The sequence below is a fragment of the Anser brachyrhynchus genome, assembly GCF_964034855.1.
Source record: "Anser brachyrhynchus genome assembly, chromosome: 5".
In the NCBI taxonomy this organism is placed as follows: Eukaryota; Metazoa; Chordata; class Aves; order Anseriformes; family Anatidae; genus Anser; species Anser brachyrhynchus.
Genome location: NC_137699.1, coordinates 59,594,853 through 59,621,611, shown reverse-complemented (window position 1 = coordinate 59,621,611; position 26,759 = coordinate 59,594,853). Strand labels below are relative to the sequence as shown.

Sequence of the window (26,759 nt, the reverse complement as noted above, 5' to 3'; positions counted from 1 at the left end):
TGTCTAGTTTCTGCTCGTTCACTCTGCTGCAGCTTGCTAAGTATGCAAGCTTAATGCACTTAGAATGATGTAAGAAAGGAAAAAAAAATATATATATATTCATAATGGAAGCATGTATCTGTTTCAGAGGTACCGTTCTCCACAATAAGGCCATGGATTTCATAGACTTTTATTGTATTAGCAATACAATGCTGCAGCATTGATCCACAGCTATGGACAACAAACCAATTACTGTTCAATTGACTCAAAGCAATTAGTTGGCTTAGGCTATCAGGTAATACCACCAGCTGAAAATGTTAAACAATCAGACCTGTAGAGAGCTGAAACTCACCTTTTCTTTCTGTCTGACCTTTTATATGACTCAAAGGTATCATCCTATCTAATGAATTAGAATAAAGCAACAGCTCAGAATCTGGTGAAAACTCCGAAAGCCCTTTGAAGTCTGCGACCAAGGTAATGATGGTTTGTAAATGATGGCAGGTTATTTTTGAGATGTACAGACTCATATTCCTCTTTGTATTTTATCTTCCTTTAGTGTGAACTAAATTGCTAAAACACATTCAGAGCGGTCTTCAGACTTTGATGCTTATTTTCACTATTAAATTCTTGAAAAAAATTAAAAGCAATTATGAACATTTATCCTCAGATCTGAGGTATAAGGAACTAAGTTTTTGATGAAGTGGTGGTGGATTTGGATGTAAATTTGGGATCTTTTGGGGTTGGCTAAGCAAAATCTTCTTTAACTGAAGCTTTTCCTGTAAATTTTGTACACTTGTGTTGAGGTCGCTAACATTTTAAAGATTTTGTTTAAGCCATTTTTTTTGAGTGCAACTGCATTCTAGTGATTATGTTGCCTGTGTTAGGTAAAAGATGAAAGGATTCCAACTACAACATTACACTTAAGTATCCTGTGCTCTTCCTTGTAGTTTAATGATCTTTTGAAGGCGGAATTATTATAACCAAAGCATTAAAGACCAGTAGGCTTACCTTTAGTAAGCCTTTACTTTTAGTTAGCTGAAAGAGTAGTTGATACATAACTGGTCTGACTTTTCTTTTGGGAATATTATGCTATTTTTGACCTCATTTGCAGTTATTGCTGCTCAGACTAAAGCTGTACAGCATCCAAATGATCTTCTTTTTAGCTGAAAGAATTGGAAGGGAAGGGGGCTTAATTCTGCAGACAGTTGCCAACAAAAAATGAATAAAAACATAGAATTTCTACCTGAAGATGATATGCCGATGCACACTTTCTGTTAACCTGCTTCAGTATCCTAACATAATTGACTGAATGGTGTGCTTGTGTTTTGTGATGGAGAAGAGCAAATGTGCTGCTACGACATAAGAGCTGAAAAAATGTGGTTTGAATAGTTAAACTCTGGAGATCCTAAGATGACACAGGTGTTCTTCAGACTTGGTCTGTTGAAAGTCTCTGGGACTTGATTCCATTACGTTGAGAAAAGTCAGAAGATAATTTGATTGGTTTCAAAGGCTGCATGTAATCTGAGTTATAGCAATGCAGGCCCAGGAGAGGTTGTATTGTTATATAGATGTGATTCCTTCCATACTCTAGTAATGGAAATACTGCCCTTAGCCCAAAAAATTTTGAACTCAGCTCATCACTTGACAAGGAGATTATCACAGCACCCTCAAGGATGTGGCCACAAGCTGAAACTCCTCTGACCTATAAACTTTGGTTGGAAACGAAGGGGTGGATTTCTATGAATTAAGTCAAAATACAGAAATAATGTGCATGCTGGGGTTTCTTGAAGGTTGAAATAAAATTGGGTCATGGCAGCTCTTTTGGAATTCAGACTTTTGCCTGTCTTTGAGATGTTGTCTGGAGCATGTACTAGTGAACGTTGGTGAGATAGACAGGAACCTCATTTGGAACTGCCTTTTGTGCAACTCTTTCAACTGTTTTTAAAGTTAGCTCAGGTGTCTACCAAAGTGAGAGTGTGTCCAGGTACAGGAGAGTAGTTAGGATTTTTTTTCTGCCTTCTTAACAGCTTGAAGGCACTGATGTGCAATGGAAGAGCTTGGGCTAACTGGCTAACTTCCAAGCTAAGGTATTGCTCTGTAGTGTTACTGTAAAAAAAAAAAAAAAAAGCTTAATAAGCCCTTATCCTACGCCTGCACACCAGAATGGATTTAGGGGATGGAGAGGGAGGAAAATGGAATGGAAGAGACCTCAAGGTGTCTCCCCCAGAACAGCCCACTACAACATCAGATGTTATGGGTTACAGCATCACTGTAGCTGTGGTGTTCTACTGAAGGGAGAAAACATCATTATCCTTGGAAATTCTGAAGTGAATGCAGTCTTTAAGTGTGAAAAAAGGCTTTTTCTTGCTTCTTAGGTTATCTTCAGACTTTTTCTGGGTTCAGCACATTTGGGTTCATGCATTCCAAGAAATTTAGCTCTACAGTTGTAAGAAACTGTTGTAATGCTAGGTTAGAAATATTTGGGGAAGACATTAAAATAGTATTCTAGAGGGTTTACGACACACTGTGCCATTATGTACTGCTGTATGAAAGTTGAATAAGAAATCAGTTGAATGAGCTGCACTATTAACTTACAGCTAGCTAATGTATGAATAATGTGATCACCCAAGACACAAGCATTGCAAAGGTTTTGTAAGTATTGTTAGGATATTTTATCTGTATTTGCATGGCTTAAAAGGAGGAAAAAAATTACTAAGGTTGAAGAGTCAACCTTTCAGAGCTAAAGAATTTGGCTCTGGGTCCTGAATTTCTTTTTATTTTTTTGGTGTTTGGATGTTGCTTTCATGTGGTATATAATGGTGAGTTTTCCTTTAGGAGAGACCAGAGAAATAGGTAAAAATCTTTGATTTCACCTTTTTCCTGGGTGAGTCTTCCTATATTGCATGGAGCCATTAAACACCTGCAGGAACTTGTATCTTCTCGAAGCAGTGCCCGCCTGCCCAGCCACCTCTCCCCTTTCCAGTTATGAGGTGTTTCTCAATGTCTTTCTTTCAGAAGAGCTTTCATAGAGCAGGTGCCAGGACAGCAAGCAGCATGGCTTGTGGGACCGAAACAACAGGTTCTTTGCAGGATGCCCATCAACATTGACTTCTTGACTGTGCCTTACCTGCTGTGCTTGTGAATGGCCGCAGTTACTAGATTCTATCTGATGTAACTGCTATTTTGACAGCATCTTTCCAGTCCACTGTGCAACAGCATTTAATAGGTAAAAGCATATTCCCTTCCCAGCACAGAGTACATGATTTTTCTATGGTAGCAGAACTGACTTGGCCCTGTTGCTCGTCAGTTTGTTCCCTCGCTAGCACAGCTGGGGATGGGAGGAAGCTGGGCTCTGGCTGGATCTCTGAACTGAGGAAGACTTTGCACAGTGAATGCTTCAGCCATATTTCACCACAATTGAGGGAATTATGAACTTTGGGATGTGGATAGGGCTGAGCATCCACAAGTAAGTGGAAGGACAGACTTTTCTGTCCATTAATCCTAGAAGAGGTGATAGGAGCTACTACTTTGGGTTAAAATTATTTTTTATTGGCTTTGCCAGCAGCCTCTGTTCAGGTGGAATTTGTACAATTCCTTTCCTGTGATCTTCTGCAGGGTTGTCTGGAGTCAGGCAAAAGGGTTTGGCAAGAAGAGTTATGTGGACTGTCTGAAGTCTTCTTCTGCTCTTTGATCTCCAACCTTTAGATAAGGCGCTGCATGATACAATGAGCTTAGGCAATGTAGCACTCAGTTAAATGAGTGGAAAGAAGCAGGAGCATGGATCATTGATGTGTAGCTGAGTATGTTACTCAGCCTCTGGACAAAACCGCTGCTGCTTATTCACCTCTGTGATTGATCACTACTGTATTACGTTCTTTTATTTTGTGAGTCACTTACCAGATAGGACAGCCCTTCTCTGTCAACCAAACATTGCACAGAGGTTGCTAATTGAGTGACTCACTGCAGTGTATCATTTTTAATGTCAGCACTTTTTTGCTCATTTATCCAAGTCTCACTTCGGATGGGGTTACTGATGCTGTGGATCACCTAAGCTTTTGATTACAGTGTAAGTCTCCTTAAAGTTATAATTGACAAAGCTGGTCTAGTAACCAAACCACAGGAATTTCTAACTTGAGAGAGACCCTTCTTTATCCTGAAAGTTATGTTGTTTTCTATCAGATTGCCTCCTGCTTTGTTGTATCTGTTAAATTATGAAATAACTTGGTGTGTGTTTGTGCTGTGCAGATTGCCAAGCTGGGCAGAGCTGGGGAGCCCTGGAAGGCACTGGAGTCAGCCCAGTTCTGCTGTCCAGCAGGTCACTCACATATCTCATGTCCTGGGGGTTCTGGTGCTCATGTGCACAGAAGTGTGAGAAGGTGGTGCTGAGAAAAGAGGCAGCAAACGTATTACCATGGCTAGGTTGTTGGATGTGGTCCAGCTATTGTTTTCTGGGCCTAGAGATTTTTTGTTTCTTCAGTGGCTGTGTTTCTGCTTTATGATCTTATACTTGAAAAGTACTTTATGACCATTATTTGGTGCAACATGGTGTGCAGAGCCTGGGGACTCAGAGACAGGTGGTACATCTATGCTGCAGAGCACAGAGCTAGGCGAGTAAACAGCCGGGGTCCTGGAGGCAGGAAATTGTCTCTTAGGCATTTATTTGTTGCTGCTCATATAATAGTGCTGGTGCACCTACATGTTGTTCTGGAACTAGTCCTGTTCATCTCACATCCTAGAGACTGGGGGTAGGCCCTTGGTGTCTCGGGGATTTCTCTGCAAACTTAGGAAGTGCTTTTTCTTCCTCCCAGTCTCAGAAGTGTGAATCATTAAAGATGCTCAAGTCTTGAATGCTATGGGGAGAAAAGTCTAGAGCTGTATGGAAATGGATTGTGAGGACATGGAAATAATCTCCTTCACAGCGTCTCTGCTGTCACAGCATCTCTTGGGGATTCCCTTTCCCATCCATGGTTCACTGAGTGTACGCCATCTGCTAGGGGATGTTCTTGGGAAACTCCTGGTGCCCAAGGGTGTGCTGTGCTCCTGCAACATGGTGGGAGTTAGTATTTTTAGTTGCTTTTCTTGGTTGAGAAATCATTGACGGGAAGAACACGCACCAGTTATAAGCAAAACATGCTGAAAAGTAAGGATTGGGAAGGACATCAAACTGCTTAAATTTATTCCAATGCGTATATACATATATATAATATTTTTGGACATGTACTTCATTAGGTCCCTGGATTCCTGGTCAGCAACTCTGAGATAATTATCTGGTCTTTGCTACCCTCATTTTAGCATGGCATCAGGCAGTACAACAGAGCAGCTGGAGGCCTTTCTCTGTTGCCTGGCAGCTTGGCTCCTGGGCATGTTGAACTCCCAGAAGAGTTCTGTGCTTGGAGACTGGGTCTGAGTAAAGAGACCTCTCTGATCTTTCATAAGATGAAGAGACCTTGTATATGTGCTTGAAATGGGAAGTACACAAATCTCAGACATGTGCCAGAATTATTTTTAATGCAATCCAATTAATGCATGCACAATTAGTTTTATATTAGTGAAATACAGTCATGAGCATATGTGTGTGTGTGTGTTCAGGCATGGTGGCATTGGTCAAAACTTTGTGGTTTCTGACTACCATGCTTAACTGTAGGCAGCTGAGCTCCAGCCCAGCTCCAGCTGCACGTAGCCTGTATTTCTGAGCACAGGAAACCCAAAGATGTAACAAGACCTTTACATCGAAGTCCTCCAGCACATGTGAGAGTAAAGGAAGAAGGTTGTCTCCTAGCACAGTCCAGATGCATTGCAAGCCACAAAATAGTCCTGTCTTTTGAAATTTCCAGCCTGATCTGGAGACTGGTGCCTCCCTGATGTAATGGTAGTGACAGTCACCAGCAGCTGTACGCTTGGATGTCCACTCGCATCAAATGCTACACCTAGATTGCATTCTGGCAGGAAGTCTTTAACAGCACTGAGATGGGCTGTGAGAAAAAGACTTTAACAGACTTGCGGAACTGTTGCCCTATTCATAACTGCCACATATTCTTAGAATGCCAGGTATTTCTTCTTGTAAGGTACTGTTTTCCTAGTCCTCATATGTGCCCCTCTACAGATGTGTGGCCTATCTGAATACACTATAGCAGGACTGATTGTTATTGGTGTGTGTGTGTTCTACCTTTGTTTTCTATCACAGGGCCTTCAAGGCATCCCTTTGATTTACTAGGTAATCTTTTCGTAAAGGGGAGAGGACAGCTGTGGCCAGAGGAACTGTTCAGGTTCACCTGTATGTTGTCCACAGAGGGTATTTCTTATCATATGCAAGCAGTGTACCTGCTCTATTCTCTACAGACTCAAGTGAGTTATATTTATCTCAGATGATTTCCAGAAGGCTGGTTGTTCTTATCTGGACTTCTGATGTCAGGAAAGGAGAAAACAATGTTAAGCCTTTAAACAGGAGCAAAACAAATTTATGCCTCCTCTGAAACTGTTCCTTCCCCTCATTTCTTCTTTCTTACAATGATTAAAGTAAATTTGCAGTCTCATTTAAGAAGTTATTACTGGGTTGGGGAAAAGCTGGCAGAATAACATTTCTGAAGCCTTTAAAACAATTCCAGCTTGATGGGAAAATCTCTGAGCCTTCCAGGAATAAATCCTGGGCTAACAAGGATGCTGTATTTTATTTCCTTCTGGTAATATCTATGGGCAAATCAAGAACAGAGCCCCACTGTGCTGTGTGCTGTACAGACTCGAGGTGGTTCAGAAGAGCCCCCCAGGGAAGGAGACAGAGTGAAGGGGTGAGATGAGATAGGCAGAAAGAATGTAGGAGACAAAGAGGAAAATAAGTAGCATCGGTAACTCTATAAAGAAAGCTAAACTAAACCAAAATTAAGTTTGCTTTGCAAGTTCCCACTGTCTGCCTTGTCAATATATTCTGCCTTTGTAAATATTCTATTAAAAATGACGTATTTCAGATGGTATTAATCCCCTCATCTTCTGTAATTGGAAAGCTTTGAAAGTTTATCAGCCTCTTATGGTCAAAGATCCTTGGACAAGAGGGTTCTCATCTAAGGACAATCATATGCTATTGCTAAATACATATCTATCTTCGTTCGTAGCTCTCTTTGTCAATGACCTCTTCCCAAAGAGTACTTCATCCTATCTAACAACAAACTGACATTCAGAGGAGTAAGGCAGTTTGCCTGTGGGATGAGTCAGGTTCTCTCCATTGCCTGGTTCCTAAAAGGTACATGTTTATAGAAGGGATGATGGCAGGATGGGCTGTAATTTCTATCAAGGAAGCCTAATTTCCATTTGATGAAAGAGAATCTATCTCAGCATGTAACTGATATTTCATTGCTGAAGGAACCTGTAGCACAAAGCCAAATATAAGAAATAGAAATATTTTAAATGGGGGGAGAGCAAATCTTTTGCTCCCCCCCCCCCCCCCCCATTAATTTGGGATGTAGAAAAAAAAGAAAAAGTGCTCTATGACTGCTTCCTTGTGTTATTGCCTTGGAAATGCATAGGGCTTGGCTAGCTGGGGTGTGAGTATAAGATGTACTGGTGCAATGACCACAGCTCTTGGGGGCTAAAATTGTTTTGCTCTGACCATTATACCTCACTGCATACCTAAGCATGCAAAAAATCTCCTGGAAGCGTACTGCCTGTCATGTCTTATTGCTTAATGATGTAGCCAGAGGCAGATCTGACATTAAGGATATTCTTTCCTCCCAGTTGGTAGCACATCTTTAATCCCATCAGAGCAGATGCATTTAGAAACTGCAAAGGGAGCTTGCTCAAAACTGTCACTTTGTTACCTTAATGAGCCTATTCTTCAATCAAGGTACCAAGGTAGTTTATTCTCTGGGAGCCCGATGCCGGCATTAGAATACTGGGTATTTATAGTGGTAGTCTCAGGCTCTTAACAGGATAATAGCTGACGGCACACATCTCTGCTGCTTAAGCTGTGGAAGGGGAGACGTGGGTAGGATGGAGGGGATCAGCTGAGCTTTGCAATTTAGACTGTCTCAGAAAAAAAAGAACTCCTGAAAAGATGAAACCTCATTAATTCTCTTTCTGGGCAGGACACTGCTTAACAAATCAGGCCGGGCGATGAGGGGGGAAAGAAAAAGGAAAAATTAGTGCAAGCTTAGCACTTGCTCTTGGAACACAGACTGAAGCTCAGCATTGCGCTGACAGCGCTGGGATTCACCTGCCTCTGTCAGCACTGCTGCCAGCTCCATTTGCTTTGCTTGGCTTGGCTTTGCTTGGCTTCTCTGGACTGCTCCTTCACGGTAACAGGACTTGGCTGTGCAGAAATGCTGGACGGGTGGCACGTGGTGTTTGAGGAAAATCTCTTATGTGACAGTACATTTTTTTCTTCTTTAATCCCACTATTACTTAGACTTCCCAGTTTCCAGGACTTAGTCATGACCAGATGAACTAGTAATGGGGTGTGTGCTTATACTGCATATTGAGCCCAAACTGGAGTTGTTGTGTCAAGGCTTCGTGTGTTTCTGTCAATACAGTCAGGATCTGAAATGGTACAGTAGGTCCCCAGACCCAGAACCTGCCACTTACAGATTCTTCTCTCCGTACTGACCTGAGAGCAAATTTTTTTTTCAATGTTTCTAAGCCACTGAAAATGCACTTGTCCTGGCCCCTGGGTTTCCAGAGTTCCCTCCCAAGGTTGCTCAGGCTGCTTGCACTTGCCAGGAGAGCATGGCCAGCCAGATCTCCGTAACACTTGGCTCTCAGCCCGACTTTCTCAGTCATCCGCTATTTTGCAAGTTGTAAAATGCCTGCTTGTGTACTAAGAAAAGACTGCTGTACATCTTTTTAGATAAAATATTAATGGGTGGCTGAAAATGATCTGTTAGTGTTTGACCAGAGGTATGCAAAGAGGAGAGTTAGAGCTTTGCCAGTGCTCAGCCTTTCCAACCAGGGAAAACTCTGCCAGTTGCCCTTCCTGCCACCAGCAGTGCTTTGAAATCAGAGAGCAGCTGTTAACATGGCTGTTGGTTGGAGAGCAGGCAGCAAGGCTGGCAAAATACCAGCAGTGCTTATTAAGTGATCTTGTGGATATTACTAATCCCCTCATGTCACAGAGCAGACTTGTGCTTTTCTCCTTTGGTATGCTAGCTGCAAATACAATGCGGATGCGAAAGCTTCTTGCTGTTCTTATAATTGTCACTTTTGACCTGGCTAACATCCCTTTGTGTTATAACAGAAATGGACATCCTGTACCTTTTTGTTGTGCTGGTCGGTGAACGTCCAAAACTGCAGATTCCCATACAGGCAGAGCTCCTTCCTACGTGTTTTGGAGAAAGGACTTGAGGCTCAGAAGTCTGTTACTCCTCCCCTCAGCTGTCAGCTGATCTACAAAATGGAGTCTGAGTGTTCAGCCTTGCATAGCAGGTAGTTTTGGAGGAGCCTGCCCTCCTCTCAGCGTAATCATTGCATGGTCACGATGCAAGTAACTTCGGGTGTTTTTGGAGGAAAGGTCACTGGCTCGGTAAGAGTTTCCCCCTCGGAGCTCTGATACATTTGTGTGCAAGTGCATGAGGAAAATGTGTTGTGCATGTTCTTGCTTTGTGCGCTTATTGCTTCTTTCATGAAGGTATATGGGCACTTTTAAAAATACACTTCCATAGACCTTGTTTTCTTAAGAAAGGCTTAACACTCCAGAATTGTGTTTGACAAAACATCATAGCAAAATTTTGTTGCTGCAACAGGCTCATGCTTCAGTTGCTCTCCTCTCCCTGGTTTACGAGAGATTTGCTGTTGCTCATGCTCTTTTCATGAAGACCCTCAAATATGTGACTCATGGGGAAAAAATACAGCTTAACCTAAACAATATTTTTTTCCTAAATGAAACAAGGCTGTATGGAAGCTTTGAATCACCACTGATATTGCAAATGAACCTTGTAATAAACAAATAACCTGTTGATGTGTGTGCCAATGAAGGAAGTATTCAGGAGGACAGTGTAAAGTAAGCACCACCTGTGTTGTTCCTACACTGGAGGAATTACTTTAGAGTCCCAGTGTCCTGAATTTCCTTCCTCAAAGTGTTTGTACAAAGGTATCCTGCCCTCTTTGCGTCAGATGGCGGCGCATCTTCCCCCATATCTTTCTGAGAGGGGTAAGAGAAGCATGTAAATGCTGGGGAAATTAAAACACAATTTTCTTTGCCAGATACCTGAACTAACTTTGCTTTCTGTGTTTGGTGGTTCTTGATAAATACAGCACAGAGTGGTTCCTTCTCTGCATCGCAGAGGCAGACACACAAAACCTACAATACACATTCTCTGCACAGTGGTTTTTCCTCAAGAAGCTCTGGGTAGGAGGTAACGCTGCCTCAAAGAGACTGACCTTTCCATGCACGAATTTGTGTAAGTGGCTGCCTGGAGCTGCTTCATCTGGTATCTGCTATTATGTTAGGAAAGATGGGAAACAATTACTCACTGGTTGGCACAGAGGAGGTAGTCCTGAAATTTCTGTAGAAATGGTCTCTGAGTACGCACTCCCCACAGCCTGTGTATTTTGGGGTTTCCAGTGCCAGATGTGTTAAGCAAAAGGTCAGACTAAATCTAGTCCCTAAGAAGTTAATGGTTGTGTCCTGTAAAAGACCACGCATTGCAAGGCCTAGCATGTGAGTTGCCCCTTGCTAATTAGAATCAAGGGAGGAGAAACTATCACATCAAAAGGTTAAGTCCAAGTCTTTATGCATTTATTTACTATTGTTCTGCTAGCTCTTAAACCATTTGCTAGTACTCATCCCAAATTCATGAAGTACTATAAATACTCACAGAGAAAAAATTCATTATTTTTTCATAAAGGACAAGAAATGTAGTTGGGGAAATTCAGTTTAGTATTCATGCTTCCAAACAACTGAGGGCTCACTGGGTTCCCATTAAAAGCTTGTCAGATGGTGCCTATGCTTTGAGCCCTGGGTGGGCTATTCCAACTGCAAAATGGAAAAGTTAAACATTTCTAAGTAGTTGTATTCCCATATGTGACACAGACAATCACCCTCTGATGATGTACTTCATAAATTCTCTAAAGACTATGGGGAATGCTCTCTGACTATTACCACCTGCCAAGCTGCATGCTTGATTTTTTTTTTTCTCCCAGACACTCTTTTAGGTCTCTTCGTGCTGCCAAATGAAATGGTTTTGGTACAAGTAGGAACTCAACTCTGCCCATTTGCTAATCATAGGAAATGGCTGCTTAAGGTCCGTATCTCCCATGATTAGCAAATAGCTATCAAGGGCATCCTTCTGCCCCAAGACATAAGCAATGCTACTTTTGCCATCCCTGACATGTCAATTCCCCGATGTTGTGCTGAACTCCTTCCACAAGGGGATCCCCAAAACTTCCTCCCCATCCCATCTGTTGCTTTGCTGTTCTGAGTCTTAGAAATGTTAAAGCCACTCCAGCCTGAATTTTCCCCTGCTACGATTTAAACTTACTCCTTGCCCTCGCCATCCTGGATGTGGAGAGAAGGGCTTATTTCCACTCTCCTTTCAGCTGCCCTCATATGTGAAGATGACTTCTCTCTTTTCAAAACTAAGCTGTTTCTGTGTTTCTTCAGACATTTTCTAGATGTTTGTATCTACACCCCTGGTACCTTCTAGCCTCTCTTCACACAGGTGACATCCTGACTGTATTGTAGTGCTACAGATGGGAAAATGCTGCCTGGGCTTTGTCACTGGCGAATGGTTTGGGAAGTGGCAGTGAGACACAACTCATTCCAATTTCTTTTATAGCTTGAAATGGAGTCTTCTAGACTCAAGAAGTAATTTGTGTTGACTCATGGTCTCAAACTCAGTGCTCATTGTGTCCTTAAAAATTCTGTATCATGGCAATCTCCCATTCAGGTCATAACAAACCTGGGAGGATGAGAAATGTGGTGTAATGACCACACAGACACCAGAGTAAGTTTAGGGATCAATAACTTCAACAACCTTATTGAGAGAAAGTAGGATTAACACAAATTAAGAAAAAACTACCAGGCATACTAATCCTATCTTTAACGAACTTTGTAACACATCCCTGGGAGAGGCAGGCACTGAGTGCTGCCCAGCGGGGGGCTCTGGCTGCCCCTGCAGCTCCTGGAGCACCTGTTTGTGGGTCCTGCATGTGCCAGCGGGACCCTCCCATATGTTGTTTTTTGGTTGAGCTGGAATCCAAACAGCAGAGGAGAGTGCTGTGATCATGTTAAGGCAGATGATGAGATGGACGACTGGACCCGTCGTGCTGACACCCATCTTGGACCAGTTCCTGTTGAAACACAAGCATAACTTTGGCCCCAAGTTATTGGAGAGTAGGGCCCTTCCCATTGATTGGTGCTTAAATTTTTTACCATGACTTGTGCCTTTTCTTTAACTGAGTTTAAGGTATTATGATTAAAATGTTTTTGAATTGGAGGACCTTCCTCTGTCCATTGATTTAAAAAAAAATAATAAAAAAATAATAAAAAAAGAACATAACAGCATGCTTTAGCTATCCTTTCCTGGGGGGTCATACCCATACTCCCCCTTTTTTGATTTTGAAGCATAGCTTTTAGGGTACCATGGGCCCATTTAATAATTGCTTGACCCGTGGGAGAATGGGCTATACCTGTCAGATGTTGAATGCCCCACTGTTGAAAAAAAGTGGGTTATGTGGGCCACATATCCTGGGCCATTATCTGTTTTGATTGTTTTGGGGATTCCTAATGTTGCAAAAGCTGACAGAAGATGTTTACAGACATCCTTTGCCTTTTCTCCTGCATGAACAGATGCAAAAATACAAGCAGAAACATATCAATTGAAACGTGAACATAAAAACAATCCTTTAAGCCTGTTACTATTAATGTCCATGACGGGGGGAGCATAGTTGGAGATGGCAGTCCTGGTTGAAGTGCTCCATGACTTCATTAATTTTTCCTCAAATCATGTAAGTCTCCACTTTCCATTTCTTTTCTCGATTACAAACACTGGTGAGTTTCAGGGGCTAGGCGTGGGAACAATATGTCTCGCTTTAAGTTGTTAAGCAACTCGGCCTTTGGGCCCTATGTGTTCTATTCCTGCCTGGATCGAAGGGAAACAGATTCATCTCCTTTTCAGGGTCTATAAGGCCTGGATCAAAAGGATAGTCCAGCTAACCAGGGGGCATAACAGCAAAGGCCTGTGATGGTGGGGGGGGCGAAGGCGTAGCAGGGGGATCGGTGGATGAGCTCGCAGCTCCCTCACTATCTGCCAAACAAGATGTTTCTGATTGTGGTCCCACATGGCTCTTTAAGGCCTCAAAGATTGCTTGCTAGCTGCCGAGCAATCCAGCCACGACCTTGTCGTTTTTAGTAGCAGAGTCCCAGAGCTTGACCCCAATTTGGTTCCATGTTTCAGGATCGTAAACTGTCTGATTCTTAATAGAGGGAATAATCTGGAAGGTTCCATGACATTCTTTATTACTAAGGCCATACGATTGCCCATGGTGTGCAACTGCTTACCTTCAGCCAGTGAGAGGTAATTGTGTGTGCGGGTCTGCTTCTCTCAGCACAACGCTTCTTTCAGCTTGGGTGCGCTTCCTTTCACCTTGCTGGATTTGGTTCTTTCAGCTTGCCAGGTTTGGCTCTTTCAGCTTGCTGGGTTCAGCTGAACCCATCTTCGTGAGGTGTTCCGTTGGCCTGTCCCTGTTCCGTTGGCCTGTCCCTGTTCCGTTGGCCTGTCCCTGTTCCGTTGGCCTGTCCCTGTTCAGGCGCCATTTTGTGTTGTAATGACCACACAGACACCAGGGTAAGTTTGGGGATCAATAACTTCAACAACCTTATTGAGGACAGGCTCCCTTCTTATACCATTAGCTCTACAAGTGGTACTTTCCCACTAGCTATTCATTGGTTAACAACTTTGCCCAGCAACAGCAAACATTTGGCAACTTCCATGTCTTAATGGTTGGAGAACAAGCGGTTTGAGACAGCAAAGTGTCTTGTGGATCGCCACTTCTTTGTTCCTTCTAACTTGTTTACATTCCTCATGGCTTCATCTTTGAGTCCGATGTTAACACCAACCACAGGGCTTGTCGACGCCCATGGCGATACTCCTACAAGAAACAGGTGCTTTCTGTTTTTTCTTCATGGTGACTTGGTAGAAGACCTGTTGCAGTGGTGGGGGAACTGCTGTTGTCCTTAGTAGACTTTTACTTCAGACATAATCTGTCTCAATTTTTCAACTGCCATTTTTTTATTACTGTACTTATACCCCCTTAAATGGTGTTTTAAACTTTTCTGAGTCATGCAGTAGCTTTTCTTCCCTCCCACTCATTTGTAATATTTTCTAGATATTCACTCAGGCTAATGCTCATTAATTTATGTTCCAAAATTAATAATCTCCTGATAAAATACTCCAGTTTAAATTACTTTTTAGGATGAAGATAGATGTTACGTGTGAGTCATAATATATTCCCACCACTTTCAGAGGAATACTGTTCGTAATGTCACATCCAGAAACATTAAATTATCTGCTGACTATTTAGACATGAGTGTATATTTGGTAACTAGAAAGAATAGATATTAGTGAGTGTCCTGAAAAGCTATTATTGTAGAGATACTTGTTAGAAAGGTGTTTTTACTTGCTGGCTGCAATATAGTAGTTTAAAATGATCTGAATTATTTTCAAAAGTCAAATGAATAATACACACCTAAAGGAAAGCTTGTAAACATTTTCTAAATTAATTTTCTGGCTTGCTGGAAAAGCACTGATATATCCCTCAGTCCTCTCTTGTACAGCTTGGTCTGTACTAAGCTTGGCTTCAGTACTAGGCAGCTTGGGATAGAAGTAAATGTGCTTCTCAGTCACTATCCCACTAGCAGTTCTCAGGATGAGTCTCAAAATAGCTTGGCTTGTCTAGGCAGTCTTTATTCTGAACTCTTGTATGTCCTTTATTTCCATATCAGGTTTAATGTTTAGTCTGCGCACTGCTGGGTATCAGCTCTGGGTTACGGAGCAGGCTCCGTGTTTAATGCACCCTGTTTTCGTGCATCCCTGGACTTAGAGCTGAGGGGTCTCATACAACATAGTCTGGTCACCCTCAGAAAAGCACAAGATGTGCGCAGGACGTGATGTGGGCAGAGTGGAGCACTTGGTAATGAAGGTGTTTAGGTCGAACTTATATAAAGTCGATTAAAAAACCCTAAATACCAACAAACGTGCCAAGCTTGGTTTTATTAGCTGGTGTAGTGAAGCAACAGGCTGGAATGCATCTATAAGGCTAGGGTGTAATCTTAATGCTGCTTCCCCATGCTACCAGTAAATGTATGCTGACAAACACCTCTATGTTTTTAGCTTTTCCGGTCAGAGTCTGTTACATTTACTCTCCTGGGGGAGCAGAAGCAAGAGATTGCTGGCCTGTGCCTGAACCCTGAAAAGAGGTACCTTTAGCTTGTTCACTCAGCACACATCCCACAGGCACAGAGAGGGAAAGACAGTGCTGGATCGTAGCCAGTTGATCCTACAATCAAACTGACATGTTAGTTTCTGCTTGTGCAAAACTCCATCTGCAGGTTTATAGGCTGCGATATCTAAAGACAGATTGGCACCAAAAGTCGAGTGGTGCCCCTGCCAAAGAGCTGACAGTTGGAGAGCGTTAGCAGCCATCCCCCAAATGTGCCAATGTCTTGAAATTAAAACCAGTTTTACCTAAAGCTGCAATCCAGAGCCTGAAATGTTCACGTCTACTTGTGGAGATGTCACCCTCCCAAGTTGGCACTGGGACCAAAGAGGTGGTGAACGTGGCTTGTAACTCCCAGTTAATGTGTAAAAGACTCTCAGTGCTAGAGATGCTCAGGTGTGGCTCATAAAAGAACACAACAGAACTGTCAGGAACAGTGAAGTGTGTTGGCATGGTGGGAAAAATGCAAGTGTAAACAGGGTGCCGATGCCGCACGGGGCGCAGCAGGGCAAAAGTGGAATAAGATTTAACACAGAATAGACCTTGTCATCTTGGGATGAACGAATGAAACTGTTGGATACCTGAAGCCTTTCCACTCTGCTTGGCCTCCTCTGGGAGGCCTGGGGATGGACTACAAGAGGGATGTGGTCGGTGAGAGACGGCCTCGGTGGGAAGCGTGCTGCTGAGTGTGGAGCTGGAAAAAGGACTTGTTACGTGGGAAGATGGCGAGAATGGTGTCTCCTGAAAAGAGAAAACTAAAGAAGGTTCTGTTAGGGGTGTAAGTGGCTTAAAACAGCAGTGGAATAATCTGTTCAAGTACATGGTGGGTAGAATTAGAAATAATGAATTTAAATTAAAACAAGGGAGGTTTAAATTACCATAAGAATTTTCGCTCTAAGAATAGCAAAAAAAAAAAATGGAATAGAAGGTGGAGCCTCTGTTATTCAACCTGTCCTTAAATAATTCAAGCAAAAATCAGTTGAGGATGGCTTAGGCAGAGTAACTTTTTCTCCCCAACCTTATTTTTTGCTGGGGGCTTGTAGGACAGAAGCAAGCTGTTTATCTGTTTTTTCTTTCCTTTTTAAGAGTGAAATTCAGTTTTGCTACCTTGTACATGCTCAAATCATCTCTAATTTAGGTAGGTTTGTGCTCTGAAATGACAGCCTTCAATGGAAGAAAAGGGTTATTTATTTAGGGAAAAACTGTAAATTTGGGGTCTTCCTTTAATTTTGGCAGCCAGTATTTAAAAATTCCTTATAAGAAATGGAAAAAAAAAAAAAGATTACCTTAAATTTAATGAACACACGAACCTAATTCTTGATTCTGCTGCAGACTTCCTATGTTATCTTGGGTAACTCTCTAATATGCATTAAAACATGAAGGTGAGGTCAGTAAACCCTATCCTTCAGAAAAAAAAAAGAGCAGAAGGGAGTCTGTGAGTACGTACTTTCATAGCGGCAAGGGCTGTTTCTTCTCTGTACAGCCCCTTATACTCACAGTCACGCTCGACAACTTCGTGCTGGTGCAACAGGCAGTAATACTCCTTTTTCAAGACCTGGGATCGCCAATGTCATTCAAATACCAAAAGCTCCCAGACAGCACTTCCCAGATGAAATACAGTAATAATGTGGTTAAAGAGCTTGGAAAAATTGAACAGAGCAAACTGAACTAACAGAACTAACACACAGAGGTGCACTCACATGAGCCCAAGGATTCATGCCACACAGGTGCTTGATGTGCTTGTTAGGCACAGGCATACAGCACACTGTATAGTGTACTTGTCTTTCAGTGAAGTGGTTTTGAGTCGTTAGCAGTTGAGTGACTTTGTTTTGGGAAGCGCTGTCCCCTGAATGGGGCATGGCATCACTGCAGGGATCTGCAGTGCAAACCTGCACTCCTCTGATGGACACACCTTCCTCTGCTGGTGTTTATGATGGCGTCAGGCATCACAGACTCTGCAGGCAGGACATCCATGGCAATGACGACACGCTAGATGTGCAGATGCCTGATGAGCTGGCCAGGCTGTCTGATGGGGGGGATGTATCCTCTTTGGAATGTTGGAACGACAGATACCTGACCTTGCTTGATTTATATCTTCAGGTGTGTCCTTAGTTTTTTTTTCCTTCTCATGTGGTGTCTTTTTGTCCTTGAGTTACTACCTGTTATCTCAGCAATGTTACTTCTGTCCTGTCCCCCCCTTTCCTTTCCTTGCATGATATTAGCTTACAAACTCCTGCAGCTCATCAACAGTTTTCCAGGAAAAGTCGTTTTTTTGTTTTTTTTTTTTTTTTTTTTGCACAGCTCTACTGTGCAATATGAGCACAGGGCAGGCAGCCGAACCCTGGGCTGGAGCTACAGAATTATTAGTTTATGCATAGACCAATACAGTCAGTCTTGTTAGTCTGTGTTCAAGATGCTCAATGTAATTTTTGACAGTAAAACACTAATTTATACTTGAATTTCTGGCATTCTTTCCTTTCCACCTGAGAGTCAGTAGATTCCCCTGTCAGGGACTGAAAGCTCCAAGCAATGCTCTGTTATTATTATTACTACCATTTTTAGCACAGTACCACTGCTGGGCAAAAATACAGACCCAGGGACACACTGTGTCAAGAGCTTTCAGATCCTGAAGTACTGAAGTAGAAGGTACCTCTCAAAACACACACACACATTATCCTTGATTCAAAATTCTACCTAGGGATATGTGGGTTATCTTGGAAAGTGGCAATAAGAAGAGCTGTTTAGCCTGGAGAAGTGTTGGTCTGATCCTGAATTTGTAGTGTCAGTCTGTTCATGGCATTAGCATCTATTTTCCCTGGCACTGAAGCTTGAGCAATGATGAAGCTGAGATGGGGAGAGCACACAAAGCTGGAAGGTCTGAGCCCCTACAGACAAGTGCTGAAGTATTCCCTTTCTTGGTTGGTTTGTCATTGTGCAAATCCATTAATTCCCATGACATTTCTATAAGTCTATGAACAGCTTTTTTCTTTCTCAGAATATGACGACACCCTGTGACTCCTTTGTTTCAGTTTCTTCCCCATCACCAAGCAAATCCCCAGAACCTTTCTCTAGACACTTTTAGAAGACAACACTTCTGACTTCACCTTTTTAAAGCAGAACGCTAAAATGAAAACTCTCCTGCTACAGGGAAAAAACTTGGCGCTAACAGAGAAGTGAGATTCTGTGTGGAGGGCAGGCACGTTCAAGGTGAGAACTCCTTGGGGAATGATCTGTTTTCAGTGGGACTGTGGTGAGACAAGGATGCTTTCTGAGACAGGTTTCAATAAGGAGCAGGAGAACAAGGGACTGAAGCACTCCTAGCTTTGCCTGTGGAACCAACTTCAAGAAGAGAGTGGCCGAGGCAGTGATGTAATAACCATGAGAGATGCTGCAATGCCTTTGTTTGATTTAAAGCTGATCTGCTTGAACTACATAGCTACAAGCACCCTTTGTAGGCATTGAAAGCTTTACCAGGAATAAAGAAAAATGAGAGGGGACCTATATGAATTGTACAGAAGGTTGATTACCTAGTTCTTAGTACGTGAAAAACTCTCAGGTGCTATGGCAGTGGCAAGAAACAGGAAGCTATGTAGCTCAGTGCCTCCTCCCTCCTATCCCTAATTTTATGTACTGAGCAAGTCAGGCAAAATGGCAGCGCTGTCAGCTGCCAGTGTGGTGCTGCAGAGGTTAAGAGCACTCGAGGTTTCTCTTAGTGGTTGAACCTCTCAGATTTTGTTCAACATCTGCTTTTGATCTGGCAGTCTGTCTGTCTAAAGGGATAAAATCTCATCTTGTAACAAGTTGCAAAAATGTTTTTCAAGCTGAGGGACAAAACACAAGGAACTGAAGTGAGAAGCAGCAATCTGCTTTATGCAGCAGGGAAGCACTTGGCAAAGATGTAATTTATAAATGAAAGAGTTGCCGAGGTGTTTTTTTTGTTTGCATGTTGTTGTTATAATTGGTTCTGCTGACTTTTTCTGGAAGAAAACTTGGGACATTGTAGGACAGCTCTTCTCTAACTGATTTCTGTTGAAAATGTGACATAACTGCACAAGATACGGTGGGATAAATTCGCAGATTTTCAAAGGTCATTTTACATTTGTTGTCAAAGTAAAGGAAGTCTGAAGTGAACATAATTGTAAGTGATAGGACTTCAGTAATTATACATCATTTTAAATTCTTGATGTGATAGAGGTTGCTCAGGGCAGGTCTGCGTGCAGTTACTCTTGTTTGAATTAAACTGGGATTGTAAAAAAAGTAGAAGATTGTGGAAACTTTTATTTCAGTTTAGCTCTCATTTATGTGAACTCAGCTGGATTATAAAAAAAAAAAAAAAGCTGGTTATAAGGTTTTCCCTGAGCTTTTTTTCTTCAAAGAAAACTTAGTTGTTTTCAAACAGCAGAAAAGTGCTGATAATGATACAGGTTTGTTTCTGTTTACTTTTGTTTTGGTGTGGAATATAAACAAACCACTGAGCTTCAGCTTAGGTTTGGCCTCACCCAACCCACTTCAGGTTGTTTAAACTAACTTGCAGTTTAAGGATGGCTGGAATTTAATGCTGAAGTTGTCAGGGCGCAACAAGGGCTGGGGGCTCCAAAGGGTGGTGGGTCAGGGCCTCGTGGCCAGGACACATCCCACCTCCCCAGCAGGAGCAGGGCAGTGGGGCAGCCCCAACCCTGGGTGTCAGGCATCTCCCTGGGGACAGACTGAGGCTGGGACACGAGCCCGCTGCAGGAGGTTGGTGCAGGATTAACAAAATCATGGCCAGGCATACGCACGGCTGCAACCTTCTGGGGCTGGAGTACTCATCCTTCCTCATTAACAGAACAAATCACCTTAGGTGCCCAGGGTGTGCTTTGCATTGTCAGAGGACACCTGGTCTAGAGACATCCCAGCCTTGCTCACGTGTCTAGGCACAAGAACTTACCCTGGCTATGTAATCAAATCTCTTTATTTCTGCTGACCGATATTGGACAAACAAATCTGCTTGTTACTTATCAGAGTTATGAAATGGTAAGTAGCAAGCACCAAAATCCTAGTAAAGCAAAGGGATAACTTGTTGCCTTGATATTATTACCAAACAATAGAAATGAGTGAGCAAAGCATGCAAGTTTCCATCTGAACTTATATGATTACAAAATTTTTGATGATCTTCCTGTCACCCTTGCTTACAAGAGGTACTAGTTTCTTTTAGCAATACCTCCAGAATGCTTGTTCGAAGTTTTATTCTTAATTTGATTTTAAAGCAAACAGCTCATGGTAAACTTATATACCAAGGCTTCAACTAAAGCTAAGTGTCCATTCAGATTATAAAATTTGTTAAAGCCCAATTCATTTGGGTTGGATGAATGTCCTAAGTTAAAATGATATATAGTGCCTCAAATGTGATTTGGGAGACTGCAACCGGTGTACGTGAATGCCAAAACAATTCCATGTTATTACATTTTTACAGTCGTATCAAAACCAAATGATTTGTGTAGCTAAAGATGTAATGACACATTAAAAAAAGCAAATGCAATCTCTAGTCATAGGATGTGAGAGCACAGTTAATGGTCGGTGTTAACAGCACCAGTGTGATGGGAAAGCAGGGGAAAAGCTTCAGCTTTTAGAATAGTTCAGTTGGAAGGGACCTTTAAAGATCACCTAGTCCAACTGCCTGACCACTTTAGGGCTAACCAAAAGGTAAAGCATGTTGTACAGTTTGCCCAGAGAGATCGTGGAGTCTCCCACCTTGGCAGTATTCTAAAGCCATCTTGACACGGTACTGGGCAACTGACTCTAGGTGGCCCTGCTCGAGGAGGACACTCACAGACAAAGCGTTTGTTCAAGCAAGGTGTTTATTGCTGAGGGAGGCCAAAGCTCCCAATGGAATGGAGCCTCCAAGGGGACGGGCAGTGCCTGCCCAGTTGGTATCGGCAGTCTCTGCGTCAAACGTCCATGAAGCAGTCTCTTGAGCTGCGTGAGGTCTGGCTCCCCACAGAGTGGTAAGAGTTGATCACCTGCTGTCAGCAGAGTGCCCTGTCTGTGCACGAAGGCCTCTTTCAGCGTCCATAGATCATCAGTCTTGTGAGGCGATTGCGCAGCTCCTGGAACTCTTCCAGCATGTGGGTGTAGGCACGTGTGTCCTGCTCCAGGTGCTCGAAAAGGTTGACTGGGCCAGAAAGTTGGAAGGCTGGTGGCAGGGCAATCACATCGGGCACCATCTCGTTGCCAAAGAAGAAGTGGTTGAGGCGTTTCTCTTCCAGGCAGCAGTGCAGGTACCGAATGATATCATCCAGCCGCAGCAGAAAATCCTCCCTGTGCCACGTTTCCAAGGGGACAGAGGTCAGGAGGTGCATGACAACAGTCTTGATGACATAAGTGGAAATGCTTGTGCCCACCAGCATACGGGCGCAGATCTGCATGCACTTGAGGTGTAAGCTGTAGAACCAGGCTTCGGCGTTTATGTGCTGGAAGAACTTCCTCTCTGCAACAGCACAGCTCTGTGGCCACGTTGTGCTGGGGGTGATGATGGCCTCCGTCCTCTGGCTGCTCAGGAAGATGTCTGAATTGCCTTGCTGAACCCCAAAGATTATCTCAATGGTGAGGTTTCTCTTGGTAGCATTTGTCATCTGGAACTTGCAGGAGCGGGCGGAAGGTAGCACTTTTACATTGTAAAGGTGCGACTGAGGCATAACCACCCAGGCTGTTTTCACAAAGTTCTGGAACCACCTTGCAGTCTTCTCCGCATCTAGGTAGGAGTCGGTGCAGAGGGTGTCTAGGAGGCTCGGCTCCTGATTTTTCAGCTCATCCTCAGAATGGTGGAGGAAGCACAGCATGTCCTCAAAGGCCTGCTCCCTCGCGCACGTGCACTCCAGCTCGACACGGATAGAGGAGTTCCTCGCCAGGATATCGTCCTCTTTGCCCAGCTCCAGGTGGAAGGAGTGCCCACGGGGGGCTGTCATGGGCACAAGTAGGCGGTAGACAGTGTCGTTCTCACGGGGACTCCAACCTTCAAAGGCACTGCCCACTCCGATGGCTGACTGCAGCTCCGGAAAGAAACTCTCTTGAAAGATCGAGCTGTAGGCATTCAGGAGGTCTTCCACCACCTCTGCCACCTGATAGCATCTGATGGTTGGATTTGGAAGTGGCCAGTAGATGCGCTGACTTACATAATCAGCCAGATCGTTTGCATCATTGGGGTTTGGTTGTGGCCTTTGTTGCTCTTCCTCCTCCTCTTCGCTACTGGAGCTCTCCTCCTCTTCTTCGCCACTGGAGCTCTCCTCCTCTTCTTCGCCACTGGAGCTGTCCTCCTCATCGCTGGAGCTCTCCTCCTCACTGCTGCTGTCAGGCTCTCGGATCCTTCTAAGAATCCGCCACAGGTACCAGAAGAAAAGGACAAGCACGCCAATGCTGAACCAGAACTGCCAGCGCAGCAACACAGACAAGAGCACGGCTTGCATGGCATCGCGCCTGTGGTGCTCCCGGTCCCTCTTCTCAATTTCCCACAGGAGCTGCATCATGCGCTCCTGCAGCATCTCCACACGCTGCTGTATGTGCTCATTTGCATCTGCATCTAATTCATCGCCGACCTTCTGCGGGCCAAAACCCAGGAACGTCAGGACGAAAACAAGTGCCGAAGCCATGGTCTGAAAGAGGTGAGAGAGAAGCGGGTCAGTGGGGCTGGGTGGGAGCTACGGCAGGAGCCGCAGACCCCTAGGGTCAGGTAGGAGAGGGGGCGAAGGGGCTGGGAAGGCAGCAGGGACAGTGGGCAGTGCTGGCGGCGACAGCCGCGAGCCCTGCCCTGAGCGGCTGAGTCCTGGCCGCAGGCTTAGCAAGCCCTTGGGAGGCCAGCATTTGTGCCCCAGCCCTGGCCTAGCCCCATCTTCCCCCTGGTACTGCACTCACCGATGGCTCAGGCCAAAATGCAGCAGCGCTGCCTGCGGCTGCCTTAAAAGCCGCCCCCCATTGTGACACGTCTTCTTCCCCCATTGTGACACGTCTTCTTCCCCCATTGTGACACGTCCTCTGATGTCACCTGCGCCCCCGCCCCGCCCTCGGTCCCCGCCCTGGCACAGCGATGCCCAGTTGCCCTGGGCAGCCCAGGCCCTGGTGTCACCCGAGTGCAGAGGCACGTGGCTGGACAGAGTCCCCCGGGCTCTCTTTGCACAGCTCACGGGAGCCCCCAGGGCCGTCTGCAGAAAGAGATTTGGGTGATGTAGCCTGTGGAGGCTGTGCTCCTCGTGTGCCATTCCACGTTAAGTTCTGAAAAAGTAACCCCTAGACAGTCATTGGAACAGGAGGGCTTGCAGTGGGAGGCAAGGAGAGACAGGTCCTCTGCTCCCACTGGGTCGAATCTCGAGGTTTGTTCTTGCAGCTCGTCGGAGTTACACTGGTCCCCCAGGGCTGTTCCAGCAGGAGGGATTTGTGTTCCCTTCTCCACCTGCATTGAAGGCATGGGTGAGATTTTGACTGGGGCTGGCATGTTCCCTGCTGACGGTGCCTCCAGGCTGGAGGAGTGATGGTCAGCCTTGGGCAGCGATGGGAGAGCATCCTCCACTTTGGGTGTAGGTGTGACAGGAGCCATCCGGTGGCTCACCAGACAAGAATGGGCAGTCGTGCTAACCCTCCTGCCTTCTTGCATGCACTCACTCCCAGTCCTTCACCAGGGCTTTCCCTGGGCAAGATGAGCTCAAAGGTGATTTATTTTAGTGGCTGAAGTTTGGACCCATCAGGGAGTTGGCCTGGCCCACAGAGGAGCGGGGCAAAGACCAGGCTGTCATGGGTCCTGCCAAATGGCTGGGCAGCAGCTCTTGCATTGAGCCAGGCAGGAACTCATTCACGTGTTGTAATACGTGTAATTACATGAAATAAAAAAAATGGAATGTATAGCTCCACAGTTTCCCACAGCATTCTCCTCAAGAAACTGGCTGCTCTTGGCTTGGACTGGCGTATGCTTCGTTGGGTTAGAAACTGGCTGGGTAGCCGGGCCCAAAGAGTCGTGGTGAATGGAGTTAAATCCAGTTGGAGGCCGGTCACTAGTGGAGTCCCCCTGGGCTCAGTACTGGGACCAGTTCTCTTTAATATCTTTATTGATGATCTGGATGAGGGGATCGAGTGCACCCTCAGTAACATTGCAGACGACACCAAGTTACGTGCGTGTGTTCATCTGCTCGAGGGCAGGAAGGCTCTGCAGGAGGATCTGGATAGGCTGGACCGATGGGCTGAGGCCAGCTGTATGAGGTTCAACAAGGCCAAGTGCCGGGTCCTGCATCTGGGGCACAACAACCCCAAGCAGCGCTACAGGCTGGGAGATGAGTGGCTGGAAAGCTGCCTGGCTGAGAAGGACCTGGGAGTATTGGTTGATAGTTGGCTGAATATGAGCCAGCAGTGTGCTCAGGTGGCCAAGAAGTCCAACAGCATCCTGGCTTGCATAAGAAGCAGTGTGGCCAGCAGGGCTAGGGAAGTGATTGTCCCCCTGTACTCGGCTCTGGTGAGGCCGCACCTCGAGTACTGTGTTCAGTTTTGGGCCCCTCGCTACAAGAAGGACATGGAGGTGCTCAAGAGAGTCCAGAGAAGGGCAACGAAGCTGGTGAGGGGTCTGGAGAACAAGTCTTACGAGGAGCGGCTGAGGGAGCTGGGGTGGTTCGGCCTGGAGAAGAGGAGGCTCAGCTTGCACTGGTGTGCTTGCCCTGGTTCTCCATCTCAGGGAATGGCCCAATGTGCATCCTGTAGCCTGAGGGCTGGGTGGTCGTGTGAGGTAACTGGCGTTCCATCTGGATGGCCGTGTCGGTCCGACTGGGTGCTGGAGGAACAGCGGTGGAGGGGATGGCTTTCTGATGAGCGGTTCCCAAGGCTGCGCCTTCTTGCTTCCACACGCTTGAGGGAATGCGCGTTGCCGTTGGCTGAGGAGGCTGCTGGGGCTATAGCCCAGGCCTGTTGGTGAGGCAGAGCAGACGAGCAGAGCAGAACTGTCCAGGCCGCCCACTGACAGAGCCCCTCTCGTGCTGTGGGTGTGTGCTGGTTGTGCCTCCCACTGCACCCACTCCCTGCTGGCGTGCGCAGGCCGCTGGTGCTCCCTCAGGCACGTTCCTGCGGCCTCCTGCTGTTCAAGCTGGCCGCATGCTCAGTCCACACCCCCTCGTGGTTTGCCCAGCCCCTCGTGAGAGCAGTGGCCTGCCGGCTGGTGCCTCCGCCAGCACGGCTCACATGGCCCACGAGCGTCGGGGCACAGAAACTCCTTCAGGCACGACTGGGACCTTGCAGGCCTTGTGTTCTTCTCAGCACGTGGCAACTGCTGCTGTTGATGCCATTTTCAAGATGAAAAGAACCAGACCCTTTTTGCTGGTGCCCAGAGACAGGACACATGGCATTGGGCATAAAAAGCAACACAGCAGGTTCTGTCTGAACATCAGAAGGCATTTCTCCAATGTGAGGATGACTGAGCACTTGTACAGTTTCTCCAGAGAAATTGTGGAGTCTCCCACCTTGGCAGTATTCTAAAGCCATTTCGACTTGGTACTGGGCAACTGACTCTAGGTGGCCCTGCTTGAGGAGGATGCTCACAGTAAACCCTATCCTTCAGGAAAAAAAAAAGAGCAGAAGGGAGTCTGTGAGTACGTACTTTCATAGCGGCAAGGGCTATTTCTTCTCTGTACAGCCCCTTATACTCACAGTCACGCTCGACAACTTCGTGCTGGTGCAACAGGCAGTAATACTCCTTTTTCAAGACCTGGGATCGCCAATGTCATTCAAATACCAAAAGCTCCCAGACAGCACTTCCCAGATGAAATACAGTAATAATGTGGTTAAAGAGCTCGGAAAAATTGAACAGAGCAAACTGAACTAACAGAACTAACACACAGAGGTGCACTCACATGAGCCCAAGGATCCATGCCACACAGGTGCTTGATGTGCTTGTTAGGCACAGGCATACAGCACACTGTATAGTGTACTTGTCTTTCAGTGAAGTGGTTTTGAGTCGTTAGCAGTTGAGTGACTTTGTTTTGGGAAGCGCTGTCCCCTGAATGGGGCATGGCATCACTGCAGGGATCTGCAGTGCAAACCTGCACTCCTCTGATGGACACACCTTCCTCTGCTGGTGTTTATGATGGCGTCAGGCATCACAGACTCTGCAGGCAGGACATCCATGGCAATGATGACACGCTAGATGTGCAGATGCCTGATGAGCTGGCCAGGCTGTCTGATGGGGGGGATGTATCCTCTTTGGAATGTTGGAACGACAGATACCTGACCTTGCTTGATTTATATCTTCAGGTGTGTCCTTAGTTTTTTTTTCCTTCTCATGTGGTGTCTTTTTGTCCTTGAGTTACTACCTGTTATCTCAGCAATGTTACTTCTGTCCTGTCCCCCCTTTCCTT

At 45.2% G+C, this 26,759-nt stretch overlaps 1 protein-coding gene and 1 long non-coding RNA gene across 2 annotated transcripts in view; one reads left to right on the top strand and one right to left on the bottom strand.

Moving 5' to 3' along the window:
• Positions 1–349: 349 nt before the first annotated feature.
• The window catches only part of LOC308196794, a 102,407-nt gene continuing 75,997 nt past the window's right edge, over positions 350–26,759 (top strand). The window contains exons 1-2 of the long non-coding RNA XR_013952404.1: positions 350–453; positions 9,200–9,484. This is a non-coding gene — a long non-coding RNA (uncharacterized lncRNA). The remainder of the gene's footprint in view (positions 454–9,199; positions 9,485–26,759) is intronic.
• Positions 20,423–23,058, bottom strand: LOC308196791 (inositol 1,4,5-trisphosphate receptor-interacting protein-like 1). Its single transcript, XM_080596371.1, has one exon. The coding sequence runs from the start codon at positions 23,022–23,024 to the stop codon at positions 21,441–21,443; it is 1,584 nt and encodes a 527-aa protein (XP_080452497.1). The 5' UTR covers positions 23,025–23,058; the 3' UTR covers positions 20,423–21,440.